General features: G+C 42.9%; 2 protein-coding genes across 2 annotated transcripts in view; one reads left to right on the plus strand and one right to left on the minus strand.

Annotated features, from left to right (window-relative positions):
* The window catches only part of Iqgap2 (IQ motif containing GTPase activating protein 2), a 260,427-nt gene that overhangs the window by 88,482 nt on the left and 150,000 nt on the right, over positions 1-21,945 (minus strand). The window contains exons 11-13 of the mRNA XM_003470236.5: positions 20,041-20,201; positions 14,369-14,493; positions 9,767-9,930 (exon numbers count right to left, since the gene is read on the minus strand). Of these exons, the coding sequence (XP_003470284.2) occupies positions 9,767-9,930; positions 14,369-14,493; positions 20,041-20,201 (450 nt within the window). The remainder of the gene's footprint in view (positions 1-9,766; positions 9,931-14,368; positions 14,494-20,040; positions 20,202-21,945) is intronic.
* On the plus strand, positions 553-7,248 carry F2rl2 (coagulation factor II thrombin receptor like 2). Its single transcript, XM_023565239.2, has 2 exons — positions 553-725; positions 4,582-7,248. The coding sequence occupies exon 2, from the start codon at positions 4,714-4,716 to the stop codon at positions 5,614-5,616; it is 903 nt and encodes a 300-aa protein (XP_023421007.1). The 5' UTR covers positions 553-725; positions 4,582-4,713; the 3' UTR covers positions 5,617-7,248.

Genomic DNA, 21,945 nt, shown 5'->3' on the forward strand with positions numbered 1-21,945 from the left:
CTATTCATTGCATAATTTACATTTCTCTGCTTCAAGACTGACCGCCTAACCAGTTTTAACTCCTTAAAAAGTTTGCTTTCCACGATCGACTTTGCTTACAGTTCTGCAATGCACTAAAAATTTAAATGTGAGCTGAGTGTAACCACACCCCTCCTATCTCAGCATTTGGGAAGCTGAGGCAGGAGGATCACTGTGAATTCAAAGGCAGCCTGAATTACACAGTGTGACAGTGTCTCACAAAAGTTCCCTTCTCATTAAAATTTGGAATAACTAGAAGAATAAAAGAATAATTTCTCATTGCTCATTTACTAAGTAGAAATTACATTCTGAAACTGTTTTAAGATGGGTAAAAATGAGATATGGACCATATTCCAAGCTAACCTGCTCAGCATCTATTTCAGCACAGCTTCTGTCCTCTCCTAGGTGTGCAGGTACCAGGTGAGTGCCAGCATCCACTCCGAATGCACAGCCAGGGGTCCAAGTGCAGGATCCCGAGGCTAAGGCAGCAGAGTTGGGGACTTCCAGAGTTCTGCACACTGCCGTTTGGGCTGAGTCACATCCTTTTCCTGCGGGGCGGAGGGTGGTGACTGAGGGGAAACTGTTTCCTGACTTTACACACTAGGAGGCATTTGAGAATTTGGAAATTTGGACTCGGGTCACTAAAATGAAGGCCCTCGGGTTCACAGCTGCTGGACTGCTTCTGACACCCACCTTCTGTCAAAAAGGTAAGCTGTTGGCTTCCGGTTCCGATGGGGCAGGGCTGGTTGATGAGGAGTGAAATGAACTTAATTTCCATCACATCTACAGAAGCGCAAACCCAGAAAGCAGTGTGATCTCTGTTTTAAAAGATATAGTCAGGGAAGTATCTGGATTTGTTCACATTAAACTTTGTCAAGGTCTAAGTGCTCTCTACTGAGACTGAAAAACCTGTCAGGGTGCCAAGAACTTTGGGGTGGGGCATGGAGCTCAGCAGCACAGCACCTGCCTAGCAAGCAGGAGGGTCTGAGTTAGAATGTCAGTACCAAAGCAAACCAAAGCAGACAAACTGAATAAACCTTTGGTATCTACAATGGAGCCATGAAGCAATCTCTTTGTGAGTTTTTTTATTTGTACCAATTCCATCTCATTTAGCAGACAGAACTCTTTCAGAGAATTAAAGAAAATCTTATGTTTATACTTCCTGGTGAGACACAAATGGGGGAAACAAAACTATTCTCAGAAAGAGTCAATTGCTGCTGCTGGTTTTCCAGGGAACCCGAGGACAGCACTGGCCCGTCTGGGATTTGTGAATGGGTCAGTCCAGGCTCTCTCCGGGAGCACACGAGCCAAAAAACTGGGCAGTAGAGTGGCCAACAATACAAGGTTTACTGAAAAGGTTCCTTCAAACGGGGTAGTGGGGTTTACAGGAAGTAAACAGCAAGTTACAGGAAGTGAAAAGGAGAACTTCAGAGTAGACCAAGTAACATGGGGTAAATGTGCCTTCTTTGATGGGGCAGAGGGAGATGAGAAGGAAGAACCTATCACCCTGCACCTTTCCCAGGTTGAAAACATTTCAGAAACATTATGCCACGTGGAAATCTGGGTAAAGAACCCAAATATTTCTTTTTCTTTTGAAAAAGAAACAATAAACGGTCTTCTAAAGGAAAACCAGGCTTGGAGAAATAAAAGACATATTCAAGTGGAACCAGATTGGAATTCTTAAGGACGATGGAACCCAGGCAACTTTTCCACACTTTCACTGTTTAGCATTTTTTCATGCACAGTATCTTCTTCAATCACAGCATTTTCTGAAAACTAACAAACCCTTAGTTTTACCAGCTTTATTTTCAGTCCTTGAAGGAATGAACAACATGGTCTACAGCTGTTGCTCACTAGCTTTCTGCCTATCTCTAAAAACACTTCTATCTGGGAGATGTCAAGCATAATCCCCAAAACATGAGTGTGTGCTCAGGCAGTGTCACATGTTGTGCATCTCAAGTGATCACATGGCAACACAGGTGCAGAAGGAGGTCACTTTCTAAATTCCTCCTTCCTTTTCTCATATGTACTTCTCCTTAATGAACACCGGATCACTACATGTCCCCAACATTTAATTACACCTTTGACACCTTGGACACAGACAGCACAATGTAGGAGGCTTCAATTTTACCCAGAAGAAACCATGAAATATTAAAACAGGAAGAGAAAATAGCTCTGAGTGAGAAACATTACTAGACATGAACCTTGAGTATTCAACACAGATTTAGAGGTCATGTAACAGGTCACAATTGGTAGACAGATGGCATTTTAAATTGGTAAATATAAAGTTTATATTTGCCATAAAGGTTCATCTAAACTTTGCATATCAATGCTACCAAGTGATGTAGGGACCAGCAGGGCTGTCTAGGTTCTTACTGTTCCATTCAATGAACTGGACAGGATCACTGGTAAACGTGAAAGATTAACATTTCTTTAGGGCACAAAATGAGAAGAACAGGAGAAGAAGCCCAAGAGACGTGCTCAGAGAGGAAAGGGTGACTGGAAAGAGGAAGAGCAGATGCATCCTACAAGCAGAACAGATCACTGCCAAACAGGGGGGCGGTGGCGTCAAAGGCAATCGCTGACATCTTGTTAGGTCTTCTTGGATAGTTGTCAAGGCACAGCCACTTGATCTCGTGCGAGAAGACTGGCATCATGTGCCAGGCTGGGTATGTTCTTGTGTCAGAAGATTAGTGCCGGGTGCAGAGCTGGTGTGATCCTGGGTGAGGCTTGGGAGCCACTGCTCTGTGCCTGTGATTAATCTCTTCAACTGTTATCTTGTGCCCAAATGCTCCAGCCGTGTGGCTGTGCCCTAGACACCTATCTCAAAGAGGAATCTATTTTCTATACATGGCAGTGACTAGCTTGGGTAAAAATTATGCAGTGATAGATAGGTTTGGGTATGAAGGTTTATTTCTTCTTGAAATTTTAAGAGTTAAGATTGTTAACATCAGGTCGAGCAATGCCAAACACTTATTATATGGAGCTGATATATTTCTTTCCTTTTCAAAAATTCCTTGCATCATCATAATGATTTCATCTTCTGATTTTTCTTCCTTTGTCTTAAAACATGGCATTTTCTCTAAAGTCTACCTTGGGATTCTTTCTTCTCACATGTCTTCCTACTTATCACCAACCACTTCTTTTAAATTAAACAATGGTTTCTATGTAGACTAAAAATATCCAGACCTCTAATTTGGTCTCTTGGAAATCTAGAACCCACCAGCAGGCTCATAATCAGTCATTGGGTATTTTACACACTAATATTTCATCAACAGCTCCACCTCAGTAATACCAAAAGCGAACATTGTAATTTCTCCCCCATCCAATCTCAGGTATCCACCGCACAAGTCTTGGTTCATCCTGCCCCTGGCTTCTCTCTCGCCGTCCAGCAGCCAATCGGGTGCTGAGTCCCTCTGATCGCTGCGCAGCCTCCCATGTTCATTTTGCCCTCCCACACCATCTCCTCTATTTAGTATCTTACCACCCTTAGACTTTGGTTACAGCAGCCTCCAATAGGGCCCCCCACCTTCCATGTCTTACCTTTATATTGTTCTCTACACTGCTACCAAAGTCATCTTAAACACAAGTTGAAATCATGATTATGAGTTTCCTATTGCTGTTATAAAAATGATCATGAATCGAATTGAATGTTTAAAGCAATACTGGTTTATCAGGGTACTCTCCTCATCTCCAGATCTTAGCTGCCCCATCTGTAAAGACCCTGCTGTCAAGGGACTGGGTTCTAAACATTAGCAGGTAGGATTTGGGGCGGGAGGTTATTGTGTCTATTACAATGGTCATTTCTCTGCTCAAAGTTGGATGGACAGCTCCAGCATCTATGAAAAAGCCCATGATTTTGACAGCTTAGAGGCCACAAAAGAATTTTGAGAATAATCTACTTTTCAGTTCTATCTCTCAAATGTACTTTTCTAGCATAAGACACTGCATTTTTGTGCATGTTCCCTAGCAAGTCTAATAAGAGTTATTTACAGACCGCAGTAGTGTTTTTTTGGAGCTTTAGAGAGCTGACACCATGGCATGTAATAAACATTTTCTGAGTCAAGTTACCTGATGGTCTCAGATAACCAGACACTATGCCCGGGCCTTCTTGTCATCAGCAGAGTCTAATTCATGAGTTAAACTCTGGCTCTTCCTAAGCCTTGCTTATCTTTGTTCAGGTTTCTTTTCCCTGACATTCTGCTCAAATACCTGCATCTGCTAACTATTGTCTGATTACCTAGGCAGCTTACAGTACATGGGAACATTTGCCTGTTATGCTCTTTGGGGCTCCTTATGTTTCTTCCAGGGGTATAAAAAACTCCTCACATGCAAGGAGCTGCTTTTCCTAGCTTCTGTCCCTGCATGGGGATACAATGGTGCTGGGACATACAATATGTACTACATACATGCCTGATGACTGTCTGATCTATAATTTTTAAAAATAACCCTAAACTATATAGCCACAGAAATTATGTGGCATAAAATTTTACCCTACCTTCATCAAAACCATAGATACAGCTTGGTGACAAATCATGTGTTAATATTTCCTTTCAATTACAGACATGGAAAATGACACCTTGGCATTACCCAAATTCAGCTATTAAGACTCTTCACGGAGCTCCCCAAACTCTTCTGCAGACTTCCCCTTTTCTGACAGAGAATGCTGGACAGCAGCCAACATAACTGAAAAAAATGAAGTGTTTCGAAGGAAATGTTTCCAATCTGCATGTAAATAATGCTACCACAGGGCACCTGAGCAGTCCCTTAAGTTCCAAGGTGATACCCACCATCTACCTGTTGGTGTTTGTGGTTGGTGTGCCAGCCAACACTGTGACCCTGCGGAAAGTTTTCTTCAAGACCACCTCCATTGCTATCTTCCACATGAACCTGGCCATCGCAGACACTCTCTTCTGTGCGACACTGCCATTTAAGGTAGCTTACCACCTCAATGGGGACCACTGGGTATTTGGAGAGGTCATGTGCCAGGCCATCACAGTTATCTTCTACGGCAACATGTACTGCTCTGTTCTTCTCCTTGCCTGCATGAGCATCAACCGCTACCTGGCCACCATCTACCCTTTCGTGTTTCGGAGGCTGTCCAAGTACACCTGTGCTTGGCTAGCATGTGGACTAGTGTGGGCCATAGTATTTTTCTACATGCTTCCATATTTCATCCTTAAGCAGGATTATCTTGTTCCACCAAATATCACCACCTGCCGGGATGTCCACAGCACATGTGAGTCTACACCTCCCTTCCACCTCTACCACTTCATATCCATGACTCTCTTTGGGTTCTTGATTCCATATGTGACTGTTATTTACTGCTACACAAACATCATCTGTAAACTTAATGCACATGATCCAAAGCTGCGGAGGTATATCAAGGCGATTCTCCTCATCCTTGTGATTTTTACCATTTGTTTTGTTCCAAGCAATATTCTATTCGCCATTTACTATGCTAACTACTATTCCAACAACACTGAAGGCTTATACGTTATCTACCTCATAGGGTTGTGCCTAGGTAGCCTGAATAGTTGCCTAGATCCATTCCTTTATTTTCTCATGTCTAAAGTCACAGATCAGTTGAGGATGTAGCTCAGCAGTAGAGTGCTTTCTTCACAGAGTGGGTTCAATCCCCAGTACTGTGGGGAAGAGCATGGGAGACGGAGAGGCCCAGGAAAAGTTTTAAAAATAATCTAAAAGTTAAAACAGAAAAAAAAGGTAAAGGGACACAATTCACAGGAAAAGGAAAAATTGTAGATCGGTCCACTTTTTATCTTACAGTGGTGAGAGTATTTTAGAGAAGAAATAAAACTGTGGAAAACACATTTGTGTAGTGCAAGGACCTGTCCTCCAGCTCCACTGTTGGGTTCCTAAGAAACTGTGTTTTTAAATAAACAATATCAAAGATTTAAATACTTTATCAGTATTTGAAGAATGTCAATGCAGGGGAAAAGTTATCGCTATTTTCTTTACAGCAATGGACATATTTTGTTGGTCTTACTGGTACTTCAAGCTCTTCAGCCTCCTCTTCCTCCACCTGTGAGCAGTGCCACCTTGGAATTTAGCATCATTTTTGATTCTTCTGATGGCTGCCTCATCTGCTGATTCTCTCTATGTAGTATGCCTCGTGAAGGTTCTTTAAAACCCTCATCAGCTTATACCACTGTCCTTGGTCTTTGATGAAACAGAACATCCATTCTATGAAGATGTCAGCCTTCAAAATTTTTAATGGTGTATACCTTGGAACAAGCTTTGCTATACACCAATAATGCCAGCACCAAAACTTTCTTCTGATATTTTCCAAGGCCAGACTCTGGCCAAGGAAAGGCAAAGAAATGCCACAAATGTCCCAGAATCAAAATAGCAGAAGTTAAAAAGCAAACTCAAAGACCCAGTCAAACAAACAACAAATCAAATTTTTTTCAATTATTACGGGTTTAAAACTGGTGGTCAGCTTAACACCAGCTGAATTAAATCAGCATGGTGCTGAGTGTAGATGGTCCACCTGAGGAAAGTTGCCAGCAAAAAAAGAGACATGGAGAGGAATGGATCATTGTGGGTTCTCCTAAGCATCGTTGTTTGGAGTCACTGATTCCCCTGGAGGAGCTTGTCATGGCTAGATTCCCCAATATGAATTCAGCCACTATCATCAGAGGAGCTCAGGACCTTGTCACTGAGAGTGGCTGTGGTTCCCTTTGCAGGATGCTGGTCCGTACTTTGAGCATCTCTTCCTGGCTCCAGAGGGGAAGATGTGTGCCGTTTATACTCTAGGGTTGTCACGCTGGCTCCCTGATAAGTACTCAGCTGTTCTCATCGTCAGAGGAACTTGGGATCTCACTGTTGCTGAGGATGGCTGTGGTACTTTTTGGAGGAGCCTTGGTCTTTGAGTGTCACTTCTGGTCTCCAGTGCGGAACCCTCAACTACTGGCCCAAGTCCTTCACCCACTGGCGTAAACTTTCTAGCTTCCACTGCTGACCTCTGGACCTTCCCAGTGCAGATCCATAAAATAGACTTGCATGAGTCATTGTTGTGGGCTCTAGACCTCTAGTTGGACTTGTGGGAGGCATTGGCATGGGCTCTAGCTCTTCAGTTGTACTCATGCATAACACTGCCATGGAATCTGGGCCCTTAGCTAGATTTTCTCAGGTCTTTAGTGTGGTGGACAGATTTCCTGAATTTCTTGTATTTAAATCTGGATGACCATCATAAAATAATGCTGTGTATTCTGTGTCTTGTATATAATTGTTTTCCTTGCACCCTTGACTACAACACCAAGGGAAAAGATCAGATTGAGAAAAGTTTAAAAACAGCACTTTAACCAAATCTAAGGTATCAGAATCATAGTGTTTCAAGTCTGTCAGCTATGTTCAACAGACCGTAAGCCCCTAGATTTATAGGTCAAAAGTGGCTTGATTCCTGAGCTAGCTCCAAGGTCCCTAGGCTCCATATGTAACATTCAGAATGTTATACAACATTCCACACACAAATAACTGCCCAACCCATGGCTGCCATAGGTGAGGTCCCATGGGCTGCCATCTTGATTGAAAGACTTCAAATGAAAGTGGGAGGGGACCCATGCTGCCAGCCTATGAAAGGCCTTGGCCCTGTGGAGTCAGGCTTAGCTCAATATGTATTTAGACAGAGCAGACCCTGTGTCGCACAAAGACCTGGTGATCCAAACATCATTTACCCCCAAATACCCACAATAATTAGCTATATAATTTAAGCAGTTGCATCAGTACCAGGCTCCATGCTCAATGCTATAGCCACAAACACACAAATGTACACATATATTCATATTGTAGAATATAATTATATAGAGATATAAATAGACCAGGAGCAGTACCTGAATGATGCCTGTCTCCAAAGGAAATAGCTTCTTCCGTCAATGCTGGTAATTTTTCTGTGCAGCATGGACACAGCTACCTCAGCCACTGAAAGGACGAACCTATTCTCCCTGTGGATCTGGGGACATGAGGCTTGGGTTTGAGCCTTCGTTGTCCTGTTCTCTTGCTGTCCATTGGCCTGGCATTCACTCTGAGCCCCAGGCCCATCCACATCAGGGGAGAGAGCTTGCAGCCAGTGCTGCTGAAGCATGCACACTCAGGAATACCCAGAGGAAGGGCAGTGCCACCATCAGAGCTGGCAGCGGGCTGTGCCTTGGCCACTGTTTCCATCACCCTCACTGTGGCAGCTTCTGAGCGTGAAGTGAATGGGATTTACATTGGTCTTTTTTTGTTTTTGGTACCGGGGATTAAACTTCACAATCTCGCACTTGCCAGGCAGGCACTTACACCACTGAGCTAAATTCTTAGCCCTACATTGGTCTTTAAGAATTTAGAAATATCAAGTTTACTAAATGTTTGTCTAAAAAAAATCAAAATGATAGAAACACACAGAATGAAAAAGACAGCTCCCATCTACCTCAGACTTCTAGAACAATTTCTAGATGCTTCGCCCTTCAGAACTACTTCATGCATATATAAGTGTGCATGGCTCCCTATCCTGGGCATGCATTTCCCATTTTTATGTGTATGGAAGCATGTATTTTTTCCTTTCAAAATTTAGATCATTTTAAATTTTTGTTATTCCAAACAAAGCTGCAGTAAACACCCCTTTATTTCTGTCTTAATATCCAATAAGCTGTTTCTGAATCAGACAGACTTGGGTTGTAGTCCCAGAATTAATCACCTTTGGGTGGTTTTGGACAAGCTATTTAATCCTGATTGCCTTATCTGCAAGAAGGCAATAATAATGGTGAAATGATTCAGGGGACTGTTATGAACTGCTGTAATGATTAAATGAGATAGCTGCATAAAATACCCACTATCATGCCTGCAGAAGAGTAGACGCTCAATAAGTGTTTGCTCAAATCGATGATGTCTTTCCTGTTTTGGATGAGGTAATTCCTGAGTTGTAAAGACAGACAGAGGAAATGCCCCTTTCAGTTGGGCTTGGAACTGGGATATAGCAGCCACTAGTAGTGAGGTCCCACCTATGTGTCATCCCTGTCCATCTCTCAGGTGACAGGCCCTGAGAGTCAACATCCAACCCAGTTCCCTTCTAGGAGTGGTCATTCTCTGTGGGACTCCTCCTATCATCAGGACAAGCACTGCATTTGGGTAAATGTTACCACTCCTGAAGGAGACTCCAGCAGGGCCAGCTACTACTGTATCCAGGCCAAAGCTGCTGCACCCTCTGCACGGCATTTCCTGTCTGCATCACACAACCTCCCCCAGCCTACCCAACTCTTCCTTTCCCATCCTACACAGCTCCTATTCTACCCCCATGCCAGCCACTCTTAGGATCCCAGAGCATGACAATTCCCATTGTCTCTGAATCTGTGTCTTCAATACTTGGCTACATAGGCGTCTCTCCTGCCCGCTGCCTTAGTCAACACCCACACACTTTGGCAATGATAGACAACAGTCAAAGGGTATCATGAGTTACCTCTGTCCCCTTCTTCCCAAAGGCCACATGCTGTACGGTATACCCAGAAATTTCCTAGGACTGGATTCTGAGAAACTCACCTACAACTGAGCTTTAAATAAAAGAAAGGGTGCAACAGTGAACCCCGAAGCTGTGCTTTCTCATGTTTGACACCAGGAAAATAACAGCTCTATTATCTCCATTCTGATGCATTAGGATAAGAAAGTCAGATTTTAAAAAAATGTATCAAAAATCTTCTCACTTCCCATCTGGCCTATAAACATGAAAAGAAGCAAACATACTAAAACCTACCATGATTTTTTGTGATTTTGCATAGTGCAAAACATCTTGGTAGTGCTGGGCATGGGCTGGGTCCACATCTCTGATCTTAGCAGTAGGTAACAACAAGGTGTCTAAAGTCTTCAAAGGATTCCCTTCATCTATAGCTTCATTGATGTATCCTACAGCTACAATTCCTAGAAAATAAAAAAATTCCCTTTAAGTCACAATAAATTCTACATACATTCTCCATATCACCCATTACAAGGAGCTCATAAGCAAAGCTGATATAAGATCAATATAAAGTTCAGGGTCCTTCTCTATACTGCTCAGTTAAAAAACTTCAATTGCAAAATATTACAATTACAAATAATTTTCAATCACACAAAGAATAAATATTAAGGAATACTTTAACAAAAGAAGCACATGGCATATACACAGAAAGCTATGAAACGCCATGACAAAAATCAAGACAACTTAAACAAATGGAAGGCCTTCTATGTCTATAGCTTGGAAGATTCAATGCTATGAAGGTGGAAATAGTCTCCACATGGTTAATGTAACCTCTATGTTATGGCTTGAGTCTGGATGTTTCCCCAAAACTTCATGCAGTCAAGGAGGTGGACTTCTAGAGTCTGTGACTGATTCATGGTCCAATGCTGGGATTATGGTGTGAGTGCTACATCTACCCTAGGCTAATGCACACATGGAAAGATGTTTGATATCATTAATCTTTATGAAAATATAAGTTTACTTTCTACCCATTAGAGGGGTTATAATAAAAAAAAACAGTAGAAAGTGCTAGTGAGAACATGGAGAAACCAAACCTCTCAGACATTGTGGGTAGGAATTAAAGATGATGTAGTCATTCTGGAAAACAGAAAGGTCCTTAACATACTAAATACAGAATTACCATATGATCCAGTAATTCTATTTTTAACTGTATGCTCAGATGAAAACACATGCCCACATAAAAATGTGTACAGGAATATTTATTTTAGCATTATTTATAGTGGTTAAAAATAGAGCTGGGCATGGTGGCACAAGCCTATAATTCCAGTACGCAGGAGGTTGACACAGGAGGATCCTTGTGAGTTTGAGACCAGCCTGGGCTACAAAGTGAACTTGAGGCCATCCTAAACTGCATGGTGAGACTCTGTCTCAAAAAGACAAAAAAAAAAAAAAAAAAAAAAAAAGACCAAATTTCCACCAACTGATGAATAGGAAGCCATTGGCTGGAACATTCTACAATGGAAAATGAAGTATACTGGCATGTGACACAGAAAGAGTGAACCTTGAAAATATTAGGTTAAGCGAAAAGATACAAATAGTCACTTAGATTGCATAAGAGCAAATTTTATGACATGAATTATATTTTAATAAAATTGCTATTAAAAAGGGGGACATGGATTTTCCTTCTTAATTTCTTCCAACTTTAACACATCAAAAGATCTTAGATTATAAACTATAAGGCTCAATACTTTTCATCTAAACAGCAACAGGGACTCTTCTTATGATAACTCTCACTTAGACATCATGATAGTAATGTGAAGATCTTAGATGCTGGAACCATGGAACACTACAGCTGGGAAACTGGAAGTAGAGATGTACAGAAAGGAAACCAGGAGGATGGAACGGTTTGGGTCTACATTCCATCCTGTTCTTCAGACCATTCTAGCACTGTGGAAAGGATGCCAAAACCTTTCAGAATCTAACAGTTCCCTGCAGTGGTAATAAACAGTGGAGTGGATATCTGCACAGCGTGGCCCAGCTCTGGCCCTCAGAGCTGCGTCCTCTTTCCATGTAGCAGCTGTCAGCCACACGTATCTTGCGAGTACACGACATGTGGTTAGTGTCACTGCAGAGACAAACTTAAAATTCTGCCTAACTTCAATTAATTACATTTAAGTAGTTACACATGGCTGAGAAATGTATGTAAGCTTTGCAGAAATAAACAGTGAGGCATATTTTGGAATACTTTTCAAGCTTAAGTACAGAGAACTTCACATATTATTTATATAGCAGGTAACTAAATATGCCTGGATCCCTAACAGACAAATGAGCTGAAGGATGAGGAAGAACATCTTGTAGCTTAATTTCTACCATCTTTAACACATCAAATAAACTCCGAATATAAACTACAAGGCCAAAGAATAGGAAGCATAGAAGCTAAGCTATAGAGTCTGAAGTTTATGGAATTCTGAAAACAGTGGATTTTGGAAGCCACGTCTCATTACTATCGTATTTTTTAAAAATAAACCACTACCTAATCAGAAGGTAACAAAGTGTATTTACATATTCCGGCATACACACACAAGCTAGGAGGGAACTTCTATTCCACAGTGCAGTGCTAATGAGCAATAGCTAGTAAAGGAGCTAGACATTAGCAAGCAAGAAGCCAGGAAAAGGAACATTCTTAGGGCCAAACTTCTTACTTCTCATTTTTCCAGTTATTTCTCATCAAAAGTTATCACAAGCCACTTCACAAATGCAATATGCCATGGGACAGAAAGGTTATGTCTAAGTTTTATAAAGTATATCTTGACATTTACATTAAGAATCATTATGAAGAGAAAACCCCATCAATACCACTTTGCAAAGAATAAAAACATTTATCTGTAACAGGAAAAGAATATTTTAAAACTCCTGAGAGTTACTCTACATTGCGATACTTAAACACACAGTGTACACACATCCTAACAGCCGATCACCTGGCAGGGCGTGCATTCCAGCTAACCTTGGGAGTCACCTGTGTAAATTTTGGGGTGTGTCTAGAATGCTGAGCTGATGAGGTCATAGTAAATGACCTCATAGGAGCTGAAAGCCCTACCCAATTCCTCCACCCCGCTGCTCACGATCTATGTTTATACAACTAAAAAAAAAAAAAAGCCACAGGAACAAAGATTGCTGAGCCTCAGCCCACGATTCAAAGCCTATTTCTTTGAATCTGAGTGTAATCCTGTAACATGCCAGCCCAGAGAGAAGGTGGATATTCTCCGAGAACACCTACATTTCAAACAGCACATGAAGTAACCTACAAAGGATGGCAAAACCTCAGTCATCAGGAGACTTCTACAAACAATATCCTCAAAGTTACACAAAGGTTACTCTTTTGTCTTTTCCTGGCAAAGCACGGGTTCTGCCTGACATGTGCAAGTGGTCCCTGAGGATGCTGGAGGAGTGGAGGCTCTTGAACACTGGTAACACTGCCCCTTCCCTGGGGGAGGGCACCCACTGGGCCTGGACTGCAGGGTGGGTGGAAGGAGGCGGGAGATCTAGGATGGCAAGGAGGAACTCTATTTTTCATGTTGCCTCCCAAAAGACAGAAGTCCTGTCCTTTGGGGACATTGGCCACTGTGCCCCACCATGGAGCAGGAGATGGGGTGGAGGTGGGGTCCAAAGGAGGGCAGAGGCCAGGAGCTCTTCTGTGCCAGCACACACTGGGCATGGGCCCCCTATGCACAAACATCTGCTCAACTTTGTGCTTCCTTCTGAACTCACATCTGTCAGGAGGCAGAGAGAGCTGAGTGGTTGCATCTCATGGCAGAGAAGTCAAATGCTTCCCTGACAGGAATCACAGAGAATCACAGAAACCTTTGTGTTCCCCCAAGAGAAAATTCAGAAGTGTACAAAACCTGAAAAAAGCAAAATTAAATAAGTGTGCAGGGATCACTGTCACTGTGTGCTTCCGTGCACCCTAGGTCAGGGCAGTGCACCTGTATCTTGCTGCATAGTAGGACCCAGAGTTAGGAGATGTTCGAAAAAAGCAAAAAACAAAGAGGATCTTGATTTTTGGCAAGGTGCTCACAGGGAAAACAAATCAGAGCAAGCAAACTACACAAAGGCAATTAACTAACAAGATCATATGCTTTATTTTAAGCATGATTTTTTGTAAGTTAGATACAGTGTGAGGAGACCAGGCCTGACACCTTATCCCAGTACCAGTGCCAAATACTGAAGGTCAGGAGGAGATTCTGCCAGCTCCATTAGTCAGCAAAACTGGGCAGTCAAGTCAGAGACTGATGGAGGTTGATGATTCTATGTCCACTACTGGTAACAAGTCCAATAGCTTGAAGCCAAAAGAGAGGGCGTTAGTTTGCTTTTTTATGATGGAGAAAGCTTAAAGCTTTAGTTTTGGACGTTCATACTACAGAGTCACACAGCACCTAATTCTCCACTCAGTTTTTATAAGCAGGAGACAAAGCACAAGGAAGTAAAGGAGCGTTCATGACACTTGCTCTGGGCATCTCCACTTGGGCTTGGTCCATTTGCATGCTTCTGGGTCAAAGCTGTGCTGGGTCAGAAGCACAGCACAGCAGTATGAGTTACGACCACCAAGCTAGATCACACTCTAAGCCCTTCATGTGGAGGGCAAGAAGGTAAGTCACCTTTCAGTAAAATGCCCAAAAGAAATGCTGAAACAGTCAGGTCCTTAAGAAAGCTAGATTATGTAGAGCAGTCTTTTCTAGGTAAGTAAATAATTGGGCTTTCCATTTATGTATTTTCTTCTATCATTTTATGTCCTTTTGTGTGTCCCTTGTGAGCAAACCTCTGCAATTTTAATCCGGGAAATTATTCTGTCTAGATACTTTATTCTTCCTCTAAGCTAGAAAAAGGAAAGTGCTCCATACTTACGATCATTTTCTTCTTGAATTTGAGCATTAATCATATCAATGCAATTCTGAATTTCATTCCAGCTTAAATTATCTTGTCCTTGGGAGGAGGCTTCTAACTTAAAGGAAAGCAGTGCGTTTGCGTAACTGTGGAGAACACAAAAGACATCAGTCAGACACCATGCGTTTTTGCTCATGTTATGTATTTTTTGTTTTTATTTTTGAGACAGGGCATCACTAAGTGAGTAAGTTGTCTAGGCTGGGTTCAAACTTGTGATTCTCCTGCCTCAGCCTCCTGGAGCACAGGGATTACAGGCATGGCCACCACTGTGCCTGGCTTCATGTTCTAACTTTTCCATATATGGTCAAGTGTAGATGACATAAAGTTAGGTAAAGAGAAGAAAGGCAAACAAAATCATCTCTTGGGGCTTTATCAAGACATATCCAACGCCACTTCTATTGGTGGGTTTTCTGAAAAGTACTTTTAGGTTAATTCTATTTAATGAAATTTCCTGAAACCCAACCTTGCACCTAACTCAAGAAAAACTAGAAGTTCTCAACTCCAGGAAATTAATTGCTTTTCCCATTCATTAATTTTCCTCCCTTGAGCATGTCTTGGGTCTACTTGGTCTTCAAGTGATTATTCTGTAATTGAAGTTCAAAGATACTATATCTGTCAACCCCTCCCATTGTCAATGATGCTTTTCCTTCTCCCCTCCCCTCCCCTTCCCCTCCCTCCCCTCCCCCTTCCCTCCCTTTCCCATCCTCCTTTCCCTTCTTTTTCTTGTCCCTTCCCTTCCTCTTTCTTTTTCTTGTCCCTTCTCTTCCTCTTTCTTTTCTTTCTCCTTTCAAAATCTGAGCTTTTCTGCCACGCCCCTAATACACCTCTCAGCCCCTAATACACCAAGTCTTATGCCCATGAGGAATAAAAAAAAAAAAAAATGAAATGCACTTCTGGGAACTTTGCTGAATAACACAGCCTTTGGTGGATCATTTCCTCAAAGATGTGCTGCACGGGCTGAGCCAGATGGTCCTAAAATTGCTGACCACGTCCACTGCACCGAGGGCTTTACAGCTGTGACTCAAACCCTTTTTTTCCCTGTGCCCATTTCAGACCCCTGACCCACCTCACTGTACACAGCTGCTAGGAAATGCACTTTGGTGACCTCTGATTATTTTTTCCAGACTAGGGAAGTTTTAGAGTAAAATTTACTCATGTTGATATATTCTGAGAAACTCTCAACTCTCCTTTCCAAGTACTAACCAGGCTCGACCCTGCTTAGCTTCTGAGATCACACAAGATCGGGTGCAAGACACTCTCATTTCTCAATCATCAATTTTGCCCATAAAAATCATAGACCCAGGCCTGGTGGTGTGCGCAGTGGCAGAGCACTTCTCTAGCATGGGTGAGGGCCTGTCCAACAGCACAGCAAACAAACAACAAAGCTACATTACAGCCTTAGACCAACATGAATGGGAAAAGTGAAGGAATTCTAGAGTTTTGTTTACGTCCAGAGCTTCACACCTGGGAAATGACGACGGCTCCTCTTTGTACAATACCAGCAACTCACTTGCAGTTCCACTGCTGAACACCCCTCAGGATTTCCTGACAGCAGTTTCAAAGAAGGAACACTCTGAGTCTAAAGCTGCTTTCCTGGTTGTAGGGCACATTTTCCTTAACATTTTGTATAATTCAAGGTTACACTGATATCTTCCACAAAAGTAGGTTGAATGAAGAACCTTATTCAAAAGAGGATGTGGCTGTCATGGTTTGCTGTCTGTAACTGGACAAGGTCCCACCTATGCAGGCCGGAAACTGGCTCAAGCTTAAGGGTGAGACTTTTACTTTCCTAAGTTACAGGCCTAAGAAAATACTCCACTACACTACTGATACAGTACATGCGGAATAATACCAAGGGCAATCTCAACAGATAGAAATGGCACTGATACCAGCCCTCTTAAGTCAGGACCATTCTATAAGAAAATTTCAGAATTCTGCCAGGCATCTCAGATGCTTGACATTGAAAGGAGGCCCCACTGGACTAATGTGAGAAGGCCTAAAGATGGACACAGGAGAACCCACAAACACCACCAGAGAAAGGAAAAGATATAGCTCCCTGGGCTTTTCCTAATGAATAGCAGTCTTCAGAACTGATGGAACCAACTTGGAGAATGATTCCATAGTCTACCCAAACAGATCTCTGTCCTGGGTTGCCAAGCACTCTTGGCCTTTGGCAGTGGAGAGCCTGGTCAGGCTCGCAATCTAACAGACCCAGGATGCTCTGAGAAGACGGCAACTCAGCTGAGTCCAGCAGGTACTCATTAAACACATTCTGCATGCAGAACATGTGGTGGGCACTGTAGGGCGACAAGGAGGAACACAGCAGCCTCTACCTGAAGGACTGCTCAGGCCAGTGGGTAAGAAGACACCAACATAAAAGAGCATAAAACCAGAGCACGAGGAAGGCCACTAAAGTGGAGACAGTCCCTAAGCCTAGGCATGCTGGGTTCAAAGGACTGAGAAACAGAGGGAATTCTTATCCCTTGGGTGCCTTCCCTGAGGCAGGCACTGAACCATGTACTCCATCTTTGAGACAGGTCTAAGGATGCAGAGTAGGTTTTCAGTTGTTTTACTTGTGTTTTGTGCTTTATAGATTAAGGACTTAGCAGGGACACTCTGAGAGTGTTCCTCTAATCATATTATCTTGGCTCTAAGAGAGAACTTAGCCAAGATGGGGAGGGCATGGATGTGACTCATGGACATGTCATCTGCACCAGGCATGGCTCTGATTCTGGGCCGAGCAGTGCTGTGTGAAAGTACTAAGTTCTTGATGGCCAGAGGAGTCAGCTCAGGAAGAAACAGGCCCACAAATCTGTGGTGTGGTTGGATCAAGCTTAACCAAAGTGCAAAGTACCAGTTGTGGCCAGAGCTGTGGTCAGAATGGCAAGTTTGCCATCAGTTCTCCATTCAGAAAAGAACAGAGAACAGCTACACGGCATAAACACAGTTCATCTTAGAACAGTCAGTCTGGGAATGGTGCTCACACAGAGCCAGGGCCACCTGATAAGTCCCTTTTTGGAGAATCAGACAAAGAATTCTTCTGGACTAGCAGAACCCCAGGAGTGGAAGCCATGGTGAACAGGCAGAGAAGTTTTGCAACAGTGGCCCTGCCCAGCACCTTGGGCTATGAAGACCCTGAACAGGAGCGGCTCTGGTCAGAACAGTGCTTTTCCAAGATGGCAATATGAAAATCTAGGCTTCTGAGAATCCAGGTTGGATGAAGACCTAGAGAGAGTGAATTGCAAGTTCAGCAGGAGATCAGCAGGGCCAACACAGCAGCGTGAGGACTGCAGTGGACCTCAACGCTCACTCTGGTGCTGGGCCATCCATGTGGCTGCCTAGCGCAGCCAGGTTATGCTTACACTGGATTGGAAGAAACCATCTAAGTGCTCACATTTTAAACATGTCTCATAATGCGCTCCAGAGCTGTTTCTGTAGGCCTCAGTTTCCACCACAAGTACTGCTCTGGTTTGCATGAGTGGTCCATTGCTAAAGGTCTGGTCCCTAGAGGTTGATACAGGAAGACAGTGGGAATGTGAGGAGAAAGGGTCAGGTCTCGGGGCGCACCCCCTACCCAAGTGGGATCAGTGGGATTGTGGGACCTCAGTCCATTTCCTTCTTGTTTCCTGGGTCAGAAAGTGAGCCACATACCTGCTGGGATTTGCTGCCTCATGTTACGCACTAGAAACTCCAGACAGGGAAGTGAACAGAAACTTTTTCTCTTTTTAAGTGAATTATCCCTGGTACTCTGTTGTAGCAATGTGAAGGTGACTGACATAGGTATAAGTATAGTTTTCAAGTGGACTGGGGCCACTTCTTTATGGGGTATTTGCAACCCAGATTTGCAACTATACTGGCAACTAGGTGGTAGGAGGGACCATTATCCTCTTGGAGGCAGTGGCCCTGGGTGCTGTGTGGAAGTCTTGACTATGACATCCCAAGATGTACCATTAGAATGTCACCATCACCAAGGATGACCAGCTGCTGCTTCTACTCACTCACCAGGAGTGCCCAAAGCCCAGCTGGGTCAGAATACAAGATGAACAGATCGGGGAGGGAAAGGGGACGGCACGTACTGCACAGGTTGTAACAGAAACAGAAAGGGCTCAAGGCTTCGCGTAGTGGCTGGGAAGTGGACACTGCAGAGCTGGGGCCAGGCTGGTGAGGGGCATACACTGAGTGGCTCTCAGCGCATGCAGGCCAGCAGGCAGTAGAGGAACATGAGGGGAGGCTGGGGGTGCTAGGCTGGGGGAAGTGGGTGATGCCATGAGTTGGAACAGTGGCGACAGAAATAATTGGCCTTGGAAGAAACTCAGGGAGTTACGTGAACCAGAGGGCTGAGATGAATTAGACCAAGAGCATTCATTTGTCTAGGAAGACCCAAAACAAGGAAAATCCACCGTCCTTCCTTTTTGGTCATTTTCTATGTAGACATGAGATCAAATACTCTTTGTTTAAGATCTAATAAGTCTTTTGATTTTTCCTGTGGAACTGAATGTGACCCAAGACAATCAGCCAACCAACAGATGGAAAGCCCTCCATCACTGCAGGAGCCGACAGCTGTTGCCAACGTCTGAGCAGACATCGCCCTCTGGCGGCCAGAAACTTTTGTCTTAATGACTAATCTGGGCTGAGGAAGCAGCTCAGTGGCAGGGGCCCTTGCTTAGTATGTGGTTCAACCTCCATCACCAAAACAAAAAAACAAAAGTAACAAAACACTCAAATTCTGCTCCTAATTTTGACCCCTTCATTTTCACTTTAGATCCACTAGAGTGTTTTATGACACTAAATTAGACCATCTTAGTAGAACATTTGAGGAGCGCAAAATGAAAGCACTAAGCTGAGGAGCTTGCCCACTGCCACCCCTGCCGCCTTCTCAGGAGCCCTGACTTTACAATCAGAAGATGAGTTAGGGCCTGACCACCCAGCATTGGGACTAGAACTCCAGATGTGGCTTGCTGATCGATAAGATTTAAAATTAACTGGACTAGCTGATTGCGAAGGTTGCTTCTAACTCTTCTACAGTCTGCAGTCTCAAAAAAAAAATAAATAAATAAAGGCCTAAGGGAAAGTCTGCTGCCAACAGTTTCTATTTCCCCCAGTACTGGGGATTGAACTCAGGCTCTTTTTACTGAGTTACATCTCCAGCACTTTTCACCTCTTTTTGTTTTCCTTTTAAGAGTCATGATAAATCTTTAAGTTGCCCAGTTGGACCCGAACTAGCAATCCTGCCTCAGGCTCCCAGAGTTCTGGGATTTACAGGTGTGCAGTTCCTGAGTTTTGCCTCTTCAAAGTCAGTCCTTAATTGCCAGAAGATGATTCATTTTTGTCCCCAAAGGATTACTGTAAAGAAGGCTTCTGGGGGTTGGGGATTTAGCTCAGCGGCATAAGCACCTGTCTTGCAAACAGGCAGTCGTGAGTTTGATCCCTGGTACCAATTAAAAAAAAAAAAAGGCTTCTGGTTAGAAGGATGCTTAAAATAGAGTAGACTGGCTCTTAAGAAACACACACACACACACACACACACACACACACACACACACACACTTTCCACTGAGAAAGAAATTCTTGGTAGGTGAGATTGACTAGCACACATTTCTGTGCTGAAAAAGGGTTTGTAGAATGCCCCTTACCGTTCCACATATGCCTCGTCCAGATTGTTAAATCCTATGGAGGGGCTTCTAAGCTGGTTCTGCACAGACATGAGATCATTGCTGTCCAAGGCCTGGTTCAGCAATGCCACTGCAGACAGCATCTCCACCGCGATCAGGAGCTCCTCATGCGCCAGGTAGTTCTGTTGGCAAACACACGGCCGTGTCAGCTGCCTGCATCACACACCACATGCATGTGACAGGGCGGCAAAGGATGAGAAAAGGTGCAGGTGTTGAGAGGCCAGCAGGAAGAAGGATCACTTGCCCATCAGTGGCTCTAGGAGCAGGAAAAATGACTCCTGGGATTTCTTGAGGGGATCCACCTTGGCCCAACTTCAAAAGGGAAAGTTCTTTTTTTTTAGTGCTGGGAATCACTAAGGACTTTGCCCTTGCAGGACAGACGCTGTCACTGAGCCATATCCCCATCCTCTTTCACTACATTGAAGGAAGATATAAAAGAACTTGAATTATTAAAGAATTATTTTTAAAAATCCTGATATGTCTTTCCATTTTGGAATTTTATATGTTATGTACACAATGTTATAGCATATTAAAATGCACAATTATAGCTTTCTGCCTCTCCACCAAAACCTTGCAGCAAAGTGATTTTATCTATCTATCTATTTATTTATGGTATCAGGACTTGAACCCAGGATCTTGTGCTTTTCAGGCAGGTGCTTATGTCACTAAACTATATCCCTGGGCCACAAACTGATTTTAGAGTAACAAGACATAATTTCATCTTCTAAAGCAAACAAGAAAAATAAGGCATCATGGGAAGCATGTAAGTAATTTTATCCAAATAGCTCACATTAACTTCAAGTGTATCACATAAGGAAGATATAAGATGATAAGAGCCAAATGGAACTATTTCTGCTTCAGCTTCTCTACCTCTCCTAAGGAACCATCTGTGGATATCGAAAGCAGCTCAGGCTGGGAGTATAGAGTGATGCAACAAGTTTGGAAATCAATGTGGAGACTCCTCAAAAAACTAAACTGGAAGTCCCATTTGCCTGAACTATTACCCTTCTTGGTATCTGCCCAAAAGAATTAAAAGCATCAGACCACAGAGATATATGCATACCCATGTTTATAGCAGCATAATTTATAATAGCTACATCTTGGAACCAGCCCAAATGTCCATCAACCAATGTACGACTAAAGAAGTAATTATTTTCTGCAATGCAATACTACTCTGCCATAAAGAAGGATAAGCTTTATTTTTTTAATTAATTTTATTGGTATGTATTAGGTATACATAATGATCATATTCATCTAGGGAATTTGTACCTGTACATGATATATCTTGATTCTTTTATCTCCAATTCCCTCTCCTCCCTTCAACTCCTCTTTCCCTCCTTATTTATAATAGCTTTGCTTCCACTTTTCTATTTTTTTCTTTTTCCTTTTCTTCCTTTCCCTCTCCCCCCTCCCTTGTTCCCCTTCCCATTTGAGTATTTTCTTCCTATTTCACAAATCTATTAGATATTCTGGCCCTTAATTACCCTTTTGGTTTCTCACACCAGAAAAACAATGCAATGTTTAAATATGTATGTCCAATTTATTTCCCTTAAGAATATGGTCACAAGGTGCATCCATTTACCTAGTACTGGAGATCAAACAGGGCTTTGGACACACTAGGGAAACATTTAACCTTCCATAGTAGAAATTTATTCTGACAGATGACTGTGTAGTGTGTTCACACTTTTCTAAGCAATGGTTAAACATTTATAAGGATTCCACTTACTCACTAACCCCTTTGTCTTTTTGGAACACTAGTTATGCCATATATCTGAAATCCTTGAGGCCATTCTAGTCAGGTGTCATTCTGCTCCCCTGTTGGCCTCAGAGTAAACACACTCTTACTGTAACCTAACATGAATATTA

The sequence above is a fragment of the Cavia porcellus genome, unplaced genomic scaffold (genome assembly GCF_034190915.1).
Source record: "Cavia porcellus strain 051 isolate PalLab524CR breed Dunkin Hartley unplaced genomic scaffold, mCavPor4.1 scaffold_11, whole genome shotgun sequence".
In the NCBI taxonomy this organism is placed as follows: domain Eukaryota; kingdom Metazoa; phylum Chordata; class Mammalia; order Rodentia; family Caviidae; genus Cavia; species Cavia porcellus.